Raw genomic sequence first — 14,321 nt, 5'->3', positions numbered from 1 at the left:
TCAAACACAAGGTTGCATTGTCCAATAAAGCACATACAATATATATATATATATTTTAAGAATAATTAAATCTAAGGGTAACACTTAAATACATTATTTTAGGTGCAATGCATTAGATTATCCAATTCAATCAACATACATAGCTACATTGAATTAAATTGTCCTTAAAAATGATAATATTGCTTATATTTATTGGTCAATGAAATTGAATGTTTCAAAAACCTAATATAGTGACATAAGATATTTATATCTTACTTTTACCCTAAATTTTTTTTTAAAAATGATGTAAGGGTTTGTTTGGTACCGCTTATTGCTGAAAACATTGTAACGAAATAATTTTAAAATGTGTGAATAATGCTGTGGGACCTTATTTTAAAGTTAGATTTGCGTTTTTCCGTACTTGCAGGTCCCGTAAACAGTGCAATAGGACTCTCAAAAAAAGCCAAACGCAGCTGAGTTTGGATATCAGTGCTATCCAAACTCACACTAAATAAGTTATACCCTTTCATCATTATAAATCTCCAAAGAGATGAAAGTCAATAAACAACAAACAATAAGTTTAGAGACACACATTTTCAAAAAATATTTTACAATTGTCAAAGTGGTAAGTTGTGAATTGTAAATGATAAAGTGACATTAATATTTAATAGTGTACCAAAATGAGAATCAATAAAATCTTACTAATTCAATTATTATGAAAAATGTTGCGAAAATGATAGTGTTTTTTCCTTTTTTTTTTTGAGCAAAAATATTATTTTCTTTCTTAAAGTATGTAAAATTGTTATTATTTTTTTTTCCAATAAACTATCAAAAAAATGTTTCACTTGTCCTTAAACTTTAAAAAAAAATGTTTATCTCTAAATTATTTTTTATATAAGCTTACTACTGCCAACAGTTGGTTCGATATTAACATCACTTTGGTAGTATCACCAAATAATTGACATTAGGGTAATTTTGTGTAATAAGGAATTTTACCACGGAAATAACTTAAATAAAGTTCCTTAGGTGTTATATATTTGGTTTTCCAATTAAATTCAAACACAAGATTGCATTGTCCAATAAAGCACGCATAATATTATATATATATATATATATATATATTAAAATAATTAAATCTGAGGGAAACACTTAAATAAATTATTTTAGGTGCAATGCATTAGGTTATCCAATTCAATCAATACACATAGCTACATTGAATTCAATTGTCCTTAAAAATGATAATATTGCTTATATTTATTGGTCAATGGAACTAAAAGTATTAAAAACCTGATATAGTGACGTAAGATATTACTATATCTTAATTTTACCCTAATTTTTTTAAATAAAAAAACCATACATTTGATTTTTTTTTTTTAATGATGTAAATAAGATCTCCAAAGAGATGAAAGTCAATAAACAAAAAACAATAAATTTAGAGTCACGCTAGTTTTCAAAAAATATTTTACAATTGTCAAAGTCGTAAGTTATAAATTGTAGATGATAAAGTGACATTAATATTTAATACTATGCCAAAATGAGAATCAATAAAATCTTATTAATTCAATTGTTATTCCAAGATTAAATTACGGAGGCAAAATTGAATGTCTACATTATGAAAAATGTTGCGAAAATGATAGTGTTTTTTTCTTTTTTTGAGCAAAAATATTATTTTCTTTCCTAAAGTGTAAAAATTTTTTTTTTCCAATAAACCATTAAAAAATATTTCACTTCTTGAACTTAAAAAAAAATTTATCTTTAAATTATTGAATATAAAACTCTTTTTTCTATCCCAACTATGACCTCAAAATAAAAAATAATTTTTTTTTACAATGGATAGAAATGAAAAAAGAAATTTTTTTAAATTTAGAGATAAAAAGTAAAAACTCTAGGAGGACGATAATATTTTAAGCTTAAAAAGAAAAAAAAAAAGATTGTGTTTGTACTTTGTAGGGATGGGTGAACAAGAAAGACACGTCCACCGTCCATAAAATTACCCAGAAGGGATAGCGACGACTATCCGCTGACTAGGCAGCCCCGTACAGTACACTTCTCATTCATTCGTTCAAACCGTTCATACTATACTGGACAGGTTCGGTTCACCCGAACCTCATACCGCGTACTCCAAACCACCTAGGCTCGGACTGCCCGCCCTATAAATATCCCACCTCTCTATCTCATTTTCTCACGCGTTTCACGCTCTCTCTTCTCTTTGCCCAAACACTCCGAACCTAAAGCTTCGTCAAAGATATTTTCGCTCAAAAAAGGTAATATTATTTTGAGATCTAGAAACGAATTTGCGATCTGTTTGTGTGATTTAAATTTGAAAGGAATTGTTTGGAATTTTTGAATGTCTGTTTGGTTGCTGAGAAAGTGAAAGGGAATGAAATGATTTAAGAATTCGTTGAATTAGGTTGATATGTTTTGTGAATTTTGACTTTTTTTTTTAATTCATTTTTTTGAAATTTTATTTTGATGATCGTGAAGATCCTTTTCTTTGTTGTCATTACTTTGTGAATTTCGACACTTTTTGATCGTTGATCAATTTTTGAATTTTTATTTTGATGATCGTGAAGAAACTTTTTTTGATATCCTTGCTTTGTGATCTACAAGTAAATAAAGTTTTTTTTTTTTTTTTAATTTTTTTAATAATTTTTTATTGTGAGGATAATCATATCCGATTTATTATAATTTTTTTTGATCTATTTGTTGCTCTTGCTATAAAATTTGAATGTGTGTTTTATAATTTTGTGATTTTAATTGTATTGGAAACGATTAAGAATGCGATGAATTGTTGGTACCAAAAGAATGGGTGAAGAGTGAGATCTACGGATCGGAATACATGTGACCGACCTTGATTAGTTTGTTTAGAATAATTTTAAAATTTTGAGATAAGGGTTTGCTATTGTTTTAGACATTCAAAATTTTGAGAAAAGGTTTTGTTGTTGTTGTATCATTGACCTTGACTAGTCTCTTATAATCTGTAGTTGCGTCTCAAAATTTTGGGAATAACAGGTGTTGAGAGTCTTGATTTGGAGTTTGAGATGTGCTATTTTATGTTAAGTTTGGCTTTAGCTTGACAACAACCACATTAGTCATGAATATTAATCTGAGTCTTGGTTGTATTTCGTAGAAACAACTGATTTAGTGCAAAAAGAATCAATCTATGTATCGTTGGTTGGATCAAAGCCTGTTTTTTGTTTATCAGTGAAGTAGTTACAAAATCTATGCAAATGGGTGGAGAGGGAAGTTGTGGATTTAAAAGTTAAAACCCATTGGGTGTGTGCATATCTTACCAATGAGAAAGATAGGAAAGCTTGAAAATATTGTATGAGTTCTTATCGTGTTCTTCTGACTTGATCAACAGATAAAAAGTACAAAGTTAGATTTGATCGGGAAGGATGGCTCTGGTTTCAGGAGGAAGGTCGACTCTAAACCCCAATGCCCCACTTTTCATTCCTGCTGCTTTCCGCCGAGTGGAGGATTTCTCTCCAGAATGGTGGCAATTGATTACCACCTCAACATGGTACCGTGACTACTGGCTAAGCCAGCATCAAGGCGAGGATGGTTTCTATGACAATGCTGAGGTTGACTTTAATAGTGTCAATGTTGCTGATTTACTGCCAGAGAGCTTTGATTTTGATGACGATGACGATTTTTCAAGTATGGAAGCTCAGTTTGAGGAGTTCATCCAATCTTCCGAAACTGAAGGTGGGCATAATAAATTGTAATGGCAGTGATTTGTATTTCTTGTCCTTGTATTATTCAAAAACCCCTTTAGACAATTGGACTTAATTGCTATACCTTATCTTGATTTGGGATGATAGGCTTTGGAGTGAATGCTGCTGAGGCAGTGATGAAGAATTTGAAGTCTTTGGAGGAAAGAAGTCCCAAGGCTCCAGTGCAACCAGCAAAGTATGCAGAAAAGGCAACTAAGGGCTTGAGTGCAAAATGCAGCCCCCGACGCATCCAGCAGCCCCGTTAAACAAGAACAAGAGCTTGCCGTGACTTTAGTTTGTAGTTTATCCAGCACTTGAACAAAGTAATGTGTAGCTTTTGCATTCTGTAACTTTCTGTATAGAGCAAGGTTGCAACTCTTGTATCCACCCTTGTTCATTCTTAGTGTCTTTTGTTCAGTTTACAGTCAGCGTACCAACAAAACCTCCATGAAAATGTAAAACTAAAAAAATGTAAAATTTTAACAAAGAAAAAAAAAAGAAGATTCTGTTTCCTACACTATTGTGTTCTGTTTAATTCTCAGGTTTTTTGTTCAAAATTGGTAGAGGACAAGCAAAATGTCTTTCCAATGTGTTAAAGAGCATTCCCATCAAGGGTGTCAAATGCCAAATATTTGGCATTTGATACACCAAACTCTAAAAAATCACTTCCATCAAGGGTTGTAAATGCCATAATATTTGGCATTGATAAACAGTGCAATCTCAAATTTGAGACTATACTGTTCATTAATTGTAAAACCTATAATATTTTTTTATTTAGTGTGACTAGCTTTCTTTTCTTCTTATTTTTTTCTTTCTCATTTCCTTGTTTTATTCCGTCTCTCATTCTTGCTCTGAGAGCCATAGATACCTAACACTCCAGCCATAGAATGGAATACAACCATTTCTCTGCTCTTTCTCTCTCTCTCTCCCTCTACTCGTTGTCTCTGCCTCCCTTTCCGTTTCTGCAGTGGTTATGTGGGTTATGGATTTGGCATTTTGGATTTGACCGGCGTGGGTTCATGAGTCTCTGACTGGCGTGTGGGTTCATGAGTCTCTGACCGGCATGGGCAACGGCGTTGAGGGTAGATCGGCGTGGGTCATCGGTTGAGAGTTTGACGTGGGTCTCTGATCGGTGGGTCTTTGATTGCGTGGTCTCTCTTGGTGGTTGTTTTTTTTTTTCTTTTTTCTTTTTCGATTGTTGGTGGTGATGAGGTTGTGGGTTTGTGATTTGGTTGTGATTTTGGAGGATTGTTTTTCTTTTTCTTTTTCCGGTTGTTGGTGGTGAATGTTGTTGAGGTTGTGGGTCTGGTTATGATTTTGGTGGTTGGTGGTCATGGTTGTGGGTGGTGGTGATAATGGCAGTTGTTGTAGCTGTGGTGGTGCAGGCGGGTGGTTTTATTTATTTTTTGTTTTTGGTGGTGGTGGCCGGCAGCGGCTAGCCGTGGGTGTCGGTTTGCAAATAAAGCGGTGGTTTTCAGGGAAAGGGAGAGACAGAGAGAAAGAAACAGAGAACAAAAAAACAATATTTAAATGAAATGCTAAAAAAATTAAAATATTTGATGTATGATGTATTATAAAGTGAGATATTAAAAACTGAAATTTTGGGTTTTAAGGTGGTATATGCTAAAAATTTTACTTCTCTTGATGGGAATGCTCTTACATTTTCTCTCTCTTTTCACGGATTAAACATTGAAGACCTAAAAATCAAATTGCAACTGCTTCCATATTCAATTATTCATCCATAGACTAGGGTGGTTGAAATGACGCAGATGACTGATATTCAATGTTTGCAACTCTTTTGCTTGTGAAGACTTTGGAGCATTCCAAAAGTCCATAGTAAGCCTGTGAGTTACGGTCATATTCATATACTTTTTTTTTTTGCTGAATAATCATATTCATATACTTGTCTTCATTCAAACACGCATGAATTATACCATTATAGTCAAATTTGAATTTACTTGAGAGGAAGTTGTGAAGAAACTTCCAATTTGGCAAGCCTTGGATCCAGCAATTCAGCTAGTTTTAGCCAGAAATAATGATGCTGTGCATGAAAAGGAGGAAAAGGGACTAAAGAGACTTCCAACCAAAGCATATTATCCAGCATTCAAGATTGGATCCCCTTTTGGAGATACTGAAGGCACTTGAAAGCAACCTGAGCTCTTCAATTTTTGATGGGTGCAAGGGACTCTTTTAGGCTTGTTAATTCTGACAATTGACCAACCATACTGAATTTACACGCATCATAATACTGCAGATACCATTGTTTGGCTGCTTCTCCAATTATGATAACTAGATATCCTTTGCTTTGGATGTATATTTTATAGGTGGGCTGGTATAACTTGCATGTCAAAATGCTTAGCTTGAAATAGAAATTATTTCTTTTGTTACACTGAGTACTATGAAAATATGGATTACGATTTGCCCAAATGGGTGCTCAAGCTCAACTGACAAATCTTACTCATCTGTTGTACCGCAATACCTGTATATTTATTATTCTCTTTCGTAGGTTGATTGATAAGGACTAAAACAACATTTTCAAAAGATTAAAAAAAAGGGGACTAATACAGCTGTTGTCTTTGTCTTGTACGATGAAATTAAATTGGCACAAATCATTCCTTAAAATTTAAGTATGTTTTGAGAAAGAATTCAACCGTTATCTTAGCTAAAAACCTTGTACTTCAACTGATCTTAGTGTTTCCAACAGCCGCTCATGGTTTAAGTCACTCTTCCCTCACTGTTGTAAATTTGAAGTAGATTGGTGCTACTTTACCAAAGACTATATATAGTTATACTTTCTTTAATTTTTGGTGACCTTTTGTTTCATCAACTCACTGAGTTTGAATGTCTTCAAAAAGTAAAAGTAAAAGTAAAAAAAAAAAAGGGGGGGGGGGGGGGGGTTGGTTTTGACTAAGATGTTTGTGTACTGAGAAACACAGGAACCATGGGAAAACCCTGAAAGAAAGAAAGAGGTATGAATTGCTTGTTAATACCAACAGATTCCAGTTCTATATGAGAGCCTAATCCAGCAGTTAGACTACACTTTGAAAATCCATCTCATTATATATTCTCTTTCATTCATTTAAAGTTCATTTTCTCCATTATTAATGATAGAATTGCTGCTTCGTAGAGTTTGTGAAACGCTCACTTGGAATTAGTGCAGGGAAGAATGTGCTCAAAACGTCTCATTGGTCATTTAGATTCTTTTAGGAAGAAAAAGTTACCCATATTCTCTAGAAGATTTTAAAAAACAAATGCTACTAGATTAAAACACCATCAGGATTCAGGAGTGGTGCAGAACTACCATTTAAACTTCAGACCAGAATGCCTAAAAGTTATGTTACCAACAATCTTACAGGAATAACTCAACAAATAATGTTTTACAATTTTTCCATTTCAAAAGGAAAATAATTATCGGTTGAAGAGGGATAAGAAGATTGTATTTTAGAAATATTTGTACCTTGAATAATAGTCATTGTTGAAACAGAACAAGTGTTGTTGACAAATTAATTTCAGATTAACTTTGTAACCTCACAAATATGAATATTTTATTTACATAACATCTCCTGCCAATTCATCACAAGAGCAAATAAAAAACACAAGTTACAGCAACACAATAAAAAAAGGCTTATGGTGGTTCATGTTACAGCTTAACAGATGATGTTGGTGGGTGATGTGAGTCTACAACTGCAGCAGTGGCTAATAAAGGTGGGAACTGCCGACAATGCTGAAAATCATAACTTGGTTTTATGCAATGAATAAGAATGATAGTGTTTCAGTCGAGAGTCTGATTGTAATCGAGTCCAATGGTTGTAGTGGTAGCTAAAGGATTGCAAATATAGTAACATTTGTGTCTCTGACTCAATTCAATCTGAGCCAGATCATTTTTTGAAAAGTATTCTGCACCAAATTTTACAAAAGATAATGTGAAATGAAACCATTTTCTCCTATTTTTCTTCCTTTGTATTATCAATTTTCACTAATCGTAAGTGGCTCTGTTTTATAGATGCACATCCCACTTGGAAAATGAATTCATTTATGATAATGACACAGTAAATAAAATAACTGTTGGTGATAGTGTGTTTGATATTAATATTATTGGTCCACATTCTTAAAGTATAAAAGCCCCTTAAATTTAGGATTTCATACATGGTATTAGGTACTTGATTCAATTCTTGTAGACCCCAAGTTGTACTAGAAGCGGGCCAACAATAAATATCAAGTATATGAGTACCTACCCCCATCTGCAAACCTGCCCAACTACCTTAATGGAATGCGACCTAGCACATGCAGAACAGAAAAATTCACTGAATCTAGGTGGTCACAAAGACTTGGATCAGAGACATTAAGAACAAAGAGGCTGTTAACTTAGTTCCCTTTAATTCGAGTGGGTCATTTTTGAGTCTCAAGAAAATAAAAGCACAAAGAGGTAGTTGGCCTGGATTTTCTTAATTTGCAAAATCCATTAACTATCAGAATTTAGAGAATCATCCATTCTGTTTCCCCAAAACTCAGGCAGGTTGGCAAGTTCTTAACCAACTATATTCTCTCCAAATAATTACCATGGTAAAATCTTTCACCATAATACATGATTCCATAATATAATTAGTCAAATAGCTCCATCCTGAAAGGTTAGGAACCAAATTCCAAGCCCTATAACCATAATCACTGGTAAAATATATCCAATCAAAATTTGTGTGTACCAGCCCACAGCAAAATGTCCTCAGAATAACCCATACAATAACTGTAAACTAACATATAGCTACTCAATAAGTAATACATTTAGTACAATTCGTGAATGTATGTTTCTTGATTGGTACCAAATACTATTTTAAATTCCATGGCAGCATAGCTAAGTCAGTTTCTCCTTTGAATATTGTAACATTTTCATACTAATATTTAAATAAGGAATTCATTATTGATCTTAATTCTCGCAAGCATTAGAAAGACCATACCACTAGATCTTCTAGATTTAGCTACTTTCCTGCATGAGGCCATTCATGTTAGAAGGCTCCTTTTTCTGTCTCCAGATTGCATGTACTTCATCAGTACGGAACCGCTGGGTGAAAGTCGATTCCTCCAGTGGAGTTACCGTGCCATGAGCATAAGCAAGGAGACCAGTGTATGCAATCATTGCTCCGTTATCAATGCAATACCTGTCATCAGTAGCAAACAACTTTCCACCACGCTCTGAGCACATTGTTCTCATCATCTCCTGCAAACGCTCATTGCAACCAACACCACCAACAATAAGAACATCTTTCGTGTCACAGTGTGCCATTGCCCGTTCTGTAATCTCCACAAGCATGGCAAACACAGTTTCCTGCAACATATTACATATCAAAATATTACACATAATATATGTCAGAATAATATAAATAAAGTTCTTTTTGGGTGTATAAGTAAAATAAAAGAGAGAAAACCGTATGGCCTAGTATATGGAACTTTAGAAAAGTCCCTCCCACAGAGGGTGAGTTAGCTTTTGAGAGGAAGAGAATTAAGGCAAAGAACCAACAAACATGATGATACAACATCTAATGATTGAGATATGATGAATAGCTTAGTTCAAATACAAAATAATTTACGACTACAGTTTACCTGCAAGGAGTAACACAAGTCTGCAGGGGTGCACTCATTATTTTTTAGCTTCTCCACAGCAGTGGCTTCAATATAGCTCAATATTCCACTAAAAGATACATCCATCCCTTTTACAACATAAGGAAGGTCTATAAATTGTTCTCCTTTCTTTGCAAGCTGGTAAAGAAAAAAATAAAATAATATCAGGCATGTCAACCCCATTTTTAAAAAGCTGAAAATAAACTGTAACAAATGAGCGCAGTTAAGCATTTAGAATGAATCAACAACCAAAGCACAGAGGCTCTAAAAAAATAGGATGTGATAGAATATAACATGAAACAGCATAGCAAACCCAACAGCAATCTAAACTTTTCTGAACTTTAAAGTTTAAATCTAAACTAAGCCACCCTAAAGCTTTAAAAAAACCTGCTGTCAGAGTTTCTAACATCTTGCTTTAAAAAAAAAAAAAAAAAAAATCCCAATTTCCTGTAACTTTTAAGCTGTCAGGGATCAATCTTTTGTAACCTGATTTCAACCACAAATCCTCTAATTTCGCATTTTACGTTGTATGATCAACTAAAGCAAATAAGGATATAAATATGTGTCTACACATTCAACAAGCATACATTTTTTTTAATACCAAGTTACATATGCACACGGTGGATCTTAAATCCATGGCCTAACCATTCACCTTGCTTTTATAAGGGAAAGGAGCTGCCATTTGGGCTAGAGCTTATTGGCCACATTCCACACACTTACATGTATATTGATCTTAATAGTCCTCATAGTGAAAACGATTTTGTCTTTAGTTATATTTAACAAATAAATTAATTATCAATATATTCAATAAATATATTAACGAAAGCAAATCTCTATATAAACAAAAAATAAAATAAAAAAAGAAACCCAAAAAGGAACCAGATGAAGAAGCATTGAAAATATTTATATGCAGGGTCAGCTATATAAAGTGAAAACTCCATCCATGTTTAGATACATACCTGCTCAATGTTATATCCAGGGTTTGGATCATTGGAGAGTGTTAACACCCTAGCAAATCGATCCAAGCAATTTCCAACTGCAATATCAATGGTCTCCCCAAAAATCTGGTACCGCCCTTCACTATATGCTATTACCTGTGTATTCCCACCACTAACATACAATACAACAGGATCATCTGCCCCAGTCACAATCCTCCCCATCTCAATATGTGCCACACAGTGGTTAACTGCAACAATGGGCTTCTTCCACAGCTGTGAAAGAATCCGAACAACAACAGCAGCAACTTGTAGTGGTGCTCCCATGCCAGGGCCCTTGGTGTAACATAGGCAATCTATTTCATCTGGGGTTATTTGGGCAGTCTTCAAAGCAGATTTGATCAATGGAAGAATGTGTTGGAGATGGTGTTGAGCAGTTTCTCGGGGAAGGAATCCTTGGCCAGGAGGGGTAATGTAGGTATGACGTGGATTTGATAGAATGGTGCCATCTAAAGTTACAACCCCAACACCAATCTTGTTGGCTGAACCCTCAAAGCCTAGGGCTATCATCTTCTTCATTTTAAAATTAATAATAAGAATACCCTGTAAGTCAAGTCCATAAACGAAAAGTTAAGTATCTTCCACTAACTAAAATCTGTAAGAAAAGATGGGTAAACTTACACACAGAGAAGGAAAGATGAAGATAACAAAGAATTTTTATTTTATTTTATTGATAAGTAAAGATAACAAAGAACTCTCTCTAACAATAACATTGAATAAAACTGTACAAAGATCTTTGAAACATTATACTTAGCAAGTCTGTCTAGCTACAATTCAGTTTTAAAAGCGTTTTGAGATTGGGGAAATTAAAAGACAAGCCTAACCCTAACAAGTCCAAAATAATATCATAATCACATTTAGTTAAAAGACGTAGCTCACAGTAACATTTGGTACTTTATATCATCAACATACTAACCATTAACCGCATCAGACTAAAACAATGACCCTAAACTGCTTCAATTATTTCAATGTAAAATGTAGCACATTCCCTCTTTTAGTTCCTCAACTTGTGATTCAGTCAAATAGACAAGAAACTATAAAAAAAAAAAAAAAAAAAAAAAAAAAAAAAAAAAAAAAAAAAAAAAAAAAATCTTTCAAATCCTACTTAACTCTTAACAGTTGTATTACATCCTTTTATCACCCTTGGAGTCATCTTTCCCATGAGCTATCAACACACTAATAGATTTTATTGCAATGAAGCCACCTCAAGAACATTACATAGCAAAAGATAGCCTAAAGAGTATCTATAAAAAAAATTACACGCAAAAAGAAATAAAATTAGCAAATTCTGTTAGGGTACCACTGTCATTGAGACCTATGACTGTGGACCATCCACAGAGTAATCTAAGAAAAGAAAGCTTCAGTGAGCCAAAGCCATGCATTTCCTGTAATTAGAAACGCCCTATTTAAGATGTTTCCTACGAAGTCACCTGATTGTGATGGTTTTCCTGCTTTTTATTTATTTATTCTATAAGTAAGTAGTATTATTTATTAAAATAGAATAGTACTTCATGTTCATGATGATAAACAAAAAGTATCTAACAAAATACAAAATACAAAAAAAAAAAAAAAAAAAACAAAGAATCATAGAGGAAGATTGAAGAGGGTCTGATGTCATTTGAGCTGTGCTGTCAGTGCAGAGTTTGGGGCATATGTTATAGAAAATCAATCATACATTCATATTATTCTCATTCCTAACCCAGAGAATATGGCTTATTTGAGACCAATTTCCTTATGTAATGTTTTATATAAGGCGGTTGCGAAGGTATTGTCTAATAGATTGAAGAGGGTGTTACCTTGGATTATTTCAGACTCACAGAGTGCTTTCGTTCCAGGATGGCTTATAACTGATAATGTTCGCGTTTGAGACACTTCATTTGATGAGTATGAGGAAAAAAAAAAGGAGGAAATGGGCAAATGGCTTTAAGCTTGATATGAGCAAGGTGATTGACAAAGTTGAATGGCCTTCAACTTTCAGCTATGTTGAATTTTTTTGTATGTTCTGTCACTGCTTATCTGGTTTGGAATCAATGAAATAGTATTGTCTTTGAAGGTACAATGATACTGTATGAAGTGGGTCATGGATTTTCAGAAGCAACAACAGCAGGGACATGTTCTTCTACTGCCAGATATTATAACCCAGCATATGTCACTGTGTCAAGAGTCTCAAATTATGTTTTATTATTATCAATCCTACAATAAAAAAAAAATGGAAAATCATAAAGAAAGCTACTTTTATATCTTACAATCCACAATTTTATTGAGGAGGAGGAGGTTTCAAAAGAATAACAGATTTTACCGGTGGTTTCCGGCGTGCGGCGACGGAAGGCGTGCCGCGTGTAGCGCTGTGGGCGGTGAGCGGTGGCGGGGCTCCTCTCTCTCTATCTCTACTGAACTGTACTTTGATTGTTTTTTTGACAGATGTGAGAGAACTGTCCTTTGATTGTTAAGTACAAACGGTGTTATGACAGATAAGGCATGAAATCCGCTGTAGCACATTGGCAACTCATCTTTTAGAAATGAATAATTGAATCCCGGGTTCAAATCCCGGCAGTGGAAAATCTTTTTTGCTGTTTTTTATTGGGTCCTTACATGAGAATTGAGATCTTCTCATTAGGCCTGCCCTTCTTACAAAACCCAAAATGAGCGGCCCCCTTTTTTTCCTTTAAAAAAAAAAAAAAAAAAAAAAAAAAGTTCATGAATAAAAACAGTAAATATGCTCACTTTCAGTGTGTGTGTGTGCTTTTTAAGGGTAAATCGTAAATGACACGATTAGGAATGTTTTTACACTTAAAGTTTTAAAATTTGATTTTTACTCTTGAAGTTTGAGGTGTTTAGATTTTATATTTTAATGTTTTAGAATTTAGATTTTACCCTTAAATTTTGGAAGTATTTGGATTTTACACTCCAAAATTTTGAAACTTTAGGGTGTAAAATTCAAGTATTTCCAAACTTTGGGGAGTAAAATCCAAAAATCTCTAAAAATTAGGAGATAAAATCCAAATTTTGAAAAGTCAGGGTGTAAAATCTAAACACCTCCAAACTTTAGGAGTGTAATTTGCAATGAAGATGGTTTGATTTCATTTGAGCTATGTTGTTAGTGTTGAGTTTAGGGCATATGTTATAGAAAATCAATCATATATTCACATTGTTCTTGTTCCTAAAGTTTGTAACCTAGAGAATATGATTGAGTTCAGACCAATTTCCTTATGTAATGTTTTAAATTAACTTAGGCAAAGATATTGACTAATAGATTGAAGAGAGTGACACCTTGGATTATTTCGGACTCACGTAGTGCTTTTGTTCCAAAATGGCTTATAATTGATCAAGTTCGCATTTGAGATGCTTCATTTGGTGAGTATAAGAAAAAAATGACGAAATGGGAAAATGACTTTAAAAGCTTGATATGAATAAAGCCTATGACAAAGTTGAATCGCCTAAAACTTTCAGGTATGTTGATTTTATTTTTCCTGTTACTGCTTATCTGGTTTGGAATAAGAAATAGTCTTGTCTTTGAAGGTCTCAAGTAAGAAGTAGGTCAGGGATTTTCAGCAACAATAACAACTAGGCCATTTTCTTCTACTGCTAGATAAAATAATCCAGCACATGTCACTGTGTCAAGAGCCTCAAATTGTGTGTGTGTGTGTTTTTATTTATTTATTATTATTATTATTATTTTATCCTATGGTGTTGTTGTGTGTGTGTTCTGTGAAATCATTTGTTGGGTTTTTGATAATTTTAATGAAATTCTACTATTTCTATCCAAAAAAATAAATAAATAAAAAGCCCACTTTTTTATATCTTAAAATGTGTCCTGCCATATGCCCATATTAAAAAATCCACAATTTTTATTGAGGAGAATGGTTTAAAGACAAAGATGAACAAATTTTGCCGGTGGTTTCCGGCGTGAGGTGACAGAAGACATGCCACATGAGGTGGTGTGTCGTGGCTGGGATCCTTAATCTCTCCTCTAGTAGAGTGAACTGAATTATCCTTTATTGTTAAGTACAAACGGTGT

The 14,321-nt window shown here is 33.7% G+C and overlaps 2 protein-coding genes across 5 annotated transcripts; one reads left to right on the top strand and one right to left on the bottom strand.

Moving 5' to 3' along the window:
* The first annotated feature begins 2,161 nt into the window (after window positions 1–2,161).
* On the top strand, window positions 2,162–4,193 carry LOC115953981 (protein EARLY RESPONSIVE TO DEHYDRATION 15). Its single transcript, XM_031071819.1, has 3 exons — window positions 2,162–2,242; window positions 3,342–3,687; window positions 3,804–4,193. The coding sequence occupies exons 2-3, from the start codon at window positions 3,378–3,380 to the stop codon at window positions 3,959–3,961; spliced, it is 468 nt and encodes a 155-aa protein (XP_030927679.1). The 5' UTR covers window positions 2,162–2,242; window positions 3,342–3,377; the 3' UTR covers window positions 3,962–4,193.
* Window positions 4,194–8,297: 4,104 nt separating this feature from the next.
* Window positions 8,298–12,744, bottom strand: LOC115953543 (probable tRNA N6-adenosine threonylcarbamoyltransferase). Of its 4 annotated transcripts, none has more exons than XM_031071264.1 (5): window positions 12,603–12,744; window positions 12,100–12,496; window positions 10,268–10,846; window positions 9,291–9,446; window positions 8,298–9,015 (listed from the first exon to the last, which is right to left on the bottom strand). In XM_031071264.1, exons 3-5 carry the CDS (start codon window positions 10,820–10,822, stop codon window positions 8,665–8,667), a joined length of 1,062 nt encoding a protein of 353 aa, XP_030927124.1. In that variant the 5' UTR covers window positions 10,823–10,846; window positions 12,100–12,496; window positions 12,603–12,744; the 3' UTR covers window positions 8,298–8,664. The 4 variants fall into 4 exon arrangements, with proteins under 4 accessions (XP_030927124.1, XP_030927126.1, XP_030927127.1 ...); XM_031071266.1 differs by having other exon boundaries at window positions 12,100–12,455; XM_031071267.1 differs by having other exon boundaries at window positions 12,100–12,425.
* Between the last annotated feature and the right edge of the window lie 1,577 nt (window positions 12,745–14,321).

This window comes from Quercus lobata, chromosome 7 (assembly GCF_001633185.2).
Source record: "Quercus lobata isolate SW786 chromosome 7, ValleyOak3.0 Primary Assembly, whole genome shotgun sequence".
Lineage (NCBI taxonomy): Eukaryota > Viridiplantae > Streptophyta > Magnoliopsida > Fagales > Fagaceae > Quercus > Quercus lobata.
This window is presented reverse-complemented; position numbering and strand designations above follow the sequence as displayed.

Coding starts and splice junctions, on each gene's coding strand:
- LOC115953981 (XM_031071819.1), top strand. CDS start 3,378: ATGGCTCTGGTTTCAGGAGGAAGGTCGACTCTAAACCCCAATGCCCCA. Junction 3,688..3,803: donor CCAATCTTCCGAAACTGAAG/GTGGGCATAATA, acceptor TTGGGATGATAG/GCTTTGGAGTGAATGCTGCT.
- LOC115953543 (XM_031071264.1), bottom strand. CDS start 10,822: ATGAAGAAGATGATAGCCCTAGGCTTTGAGGGTTCAGCCAACAAGATT. Junction 9,447..10,267: donor CTGGATATAACATTGAGCAG/GTATGTATCTAA, acceptor TTTCTTTACCAG/CTTGCAAAGAAAGGAGAACA. Junction 9,016..9,290: donor ACTTGTGTTACTCCTTGCAG/GTAAACTGTAGT, acceptor AATATGTTGCAG/GAAACTGTGTTTGCCATGCT.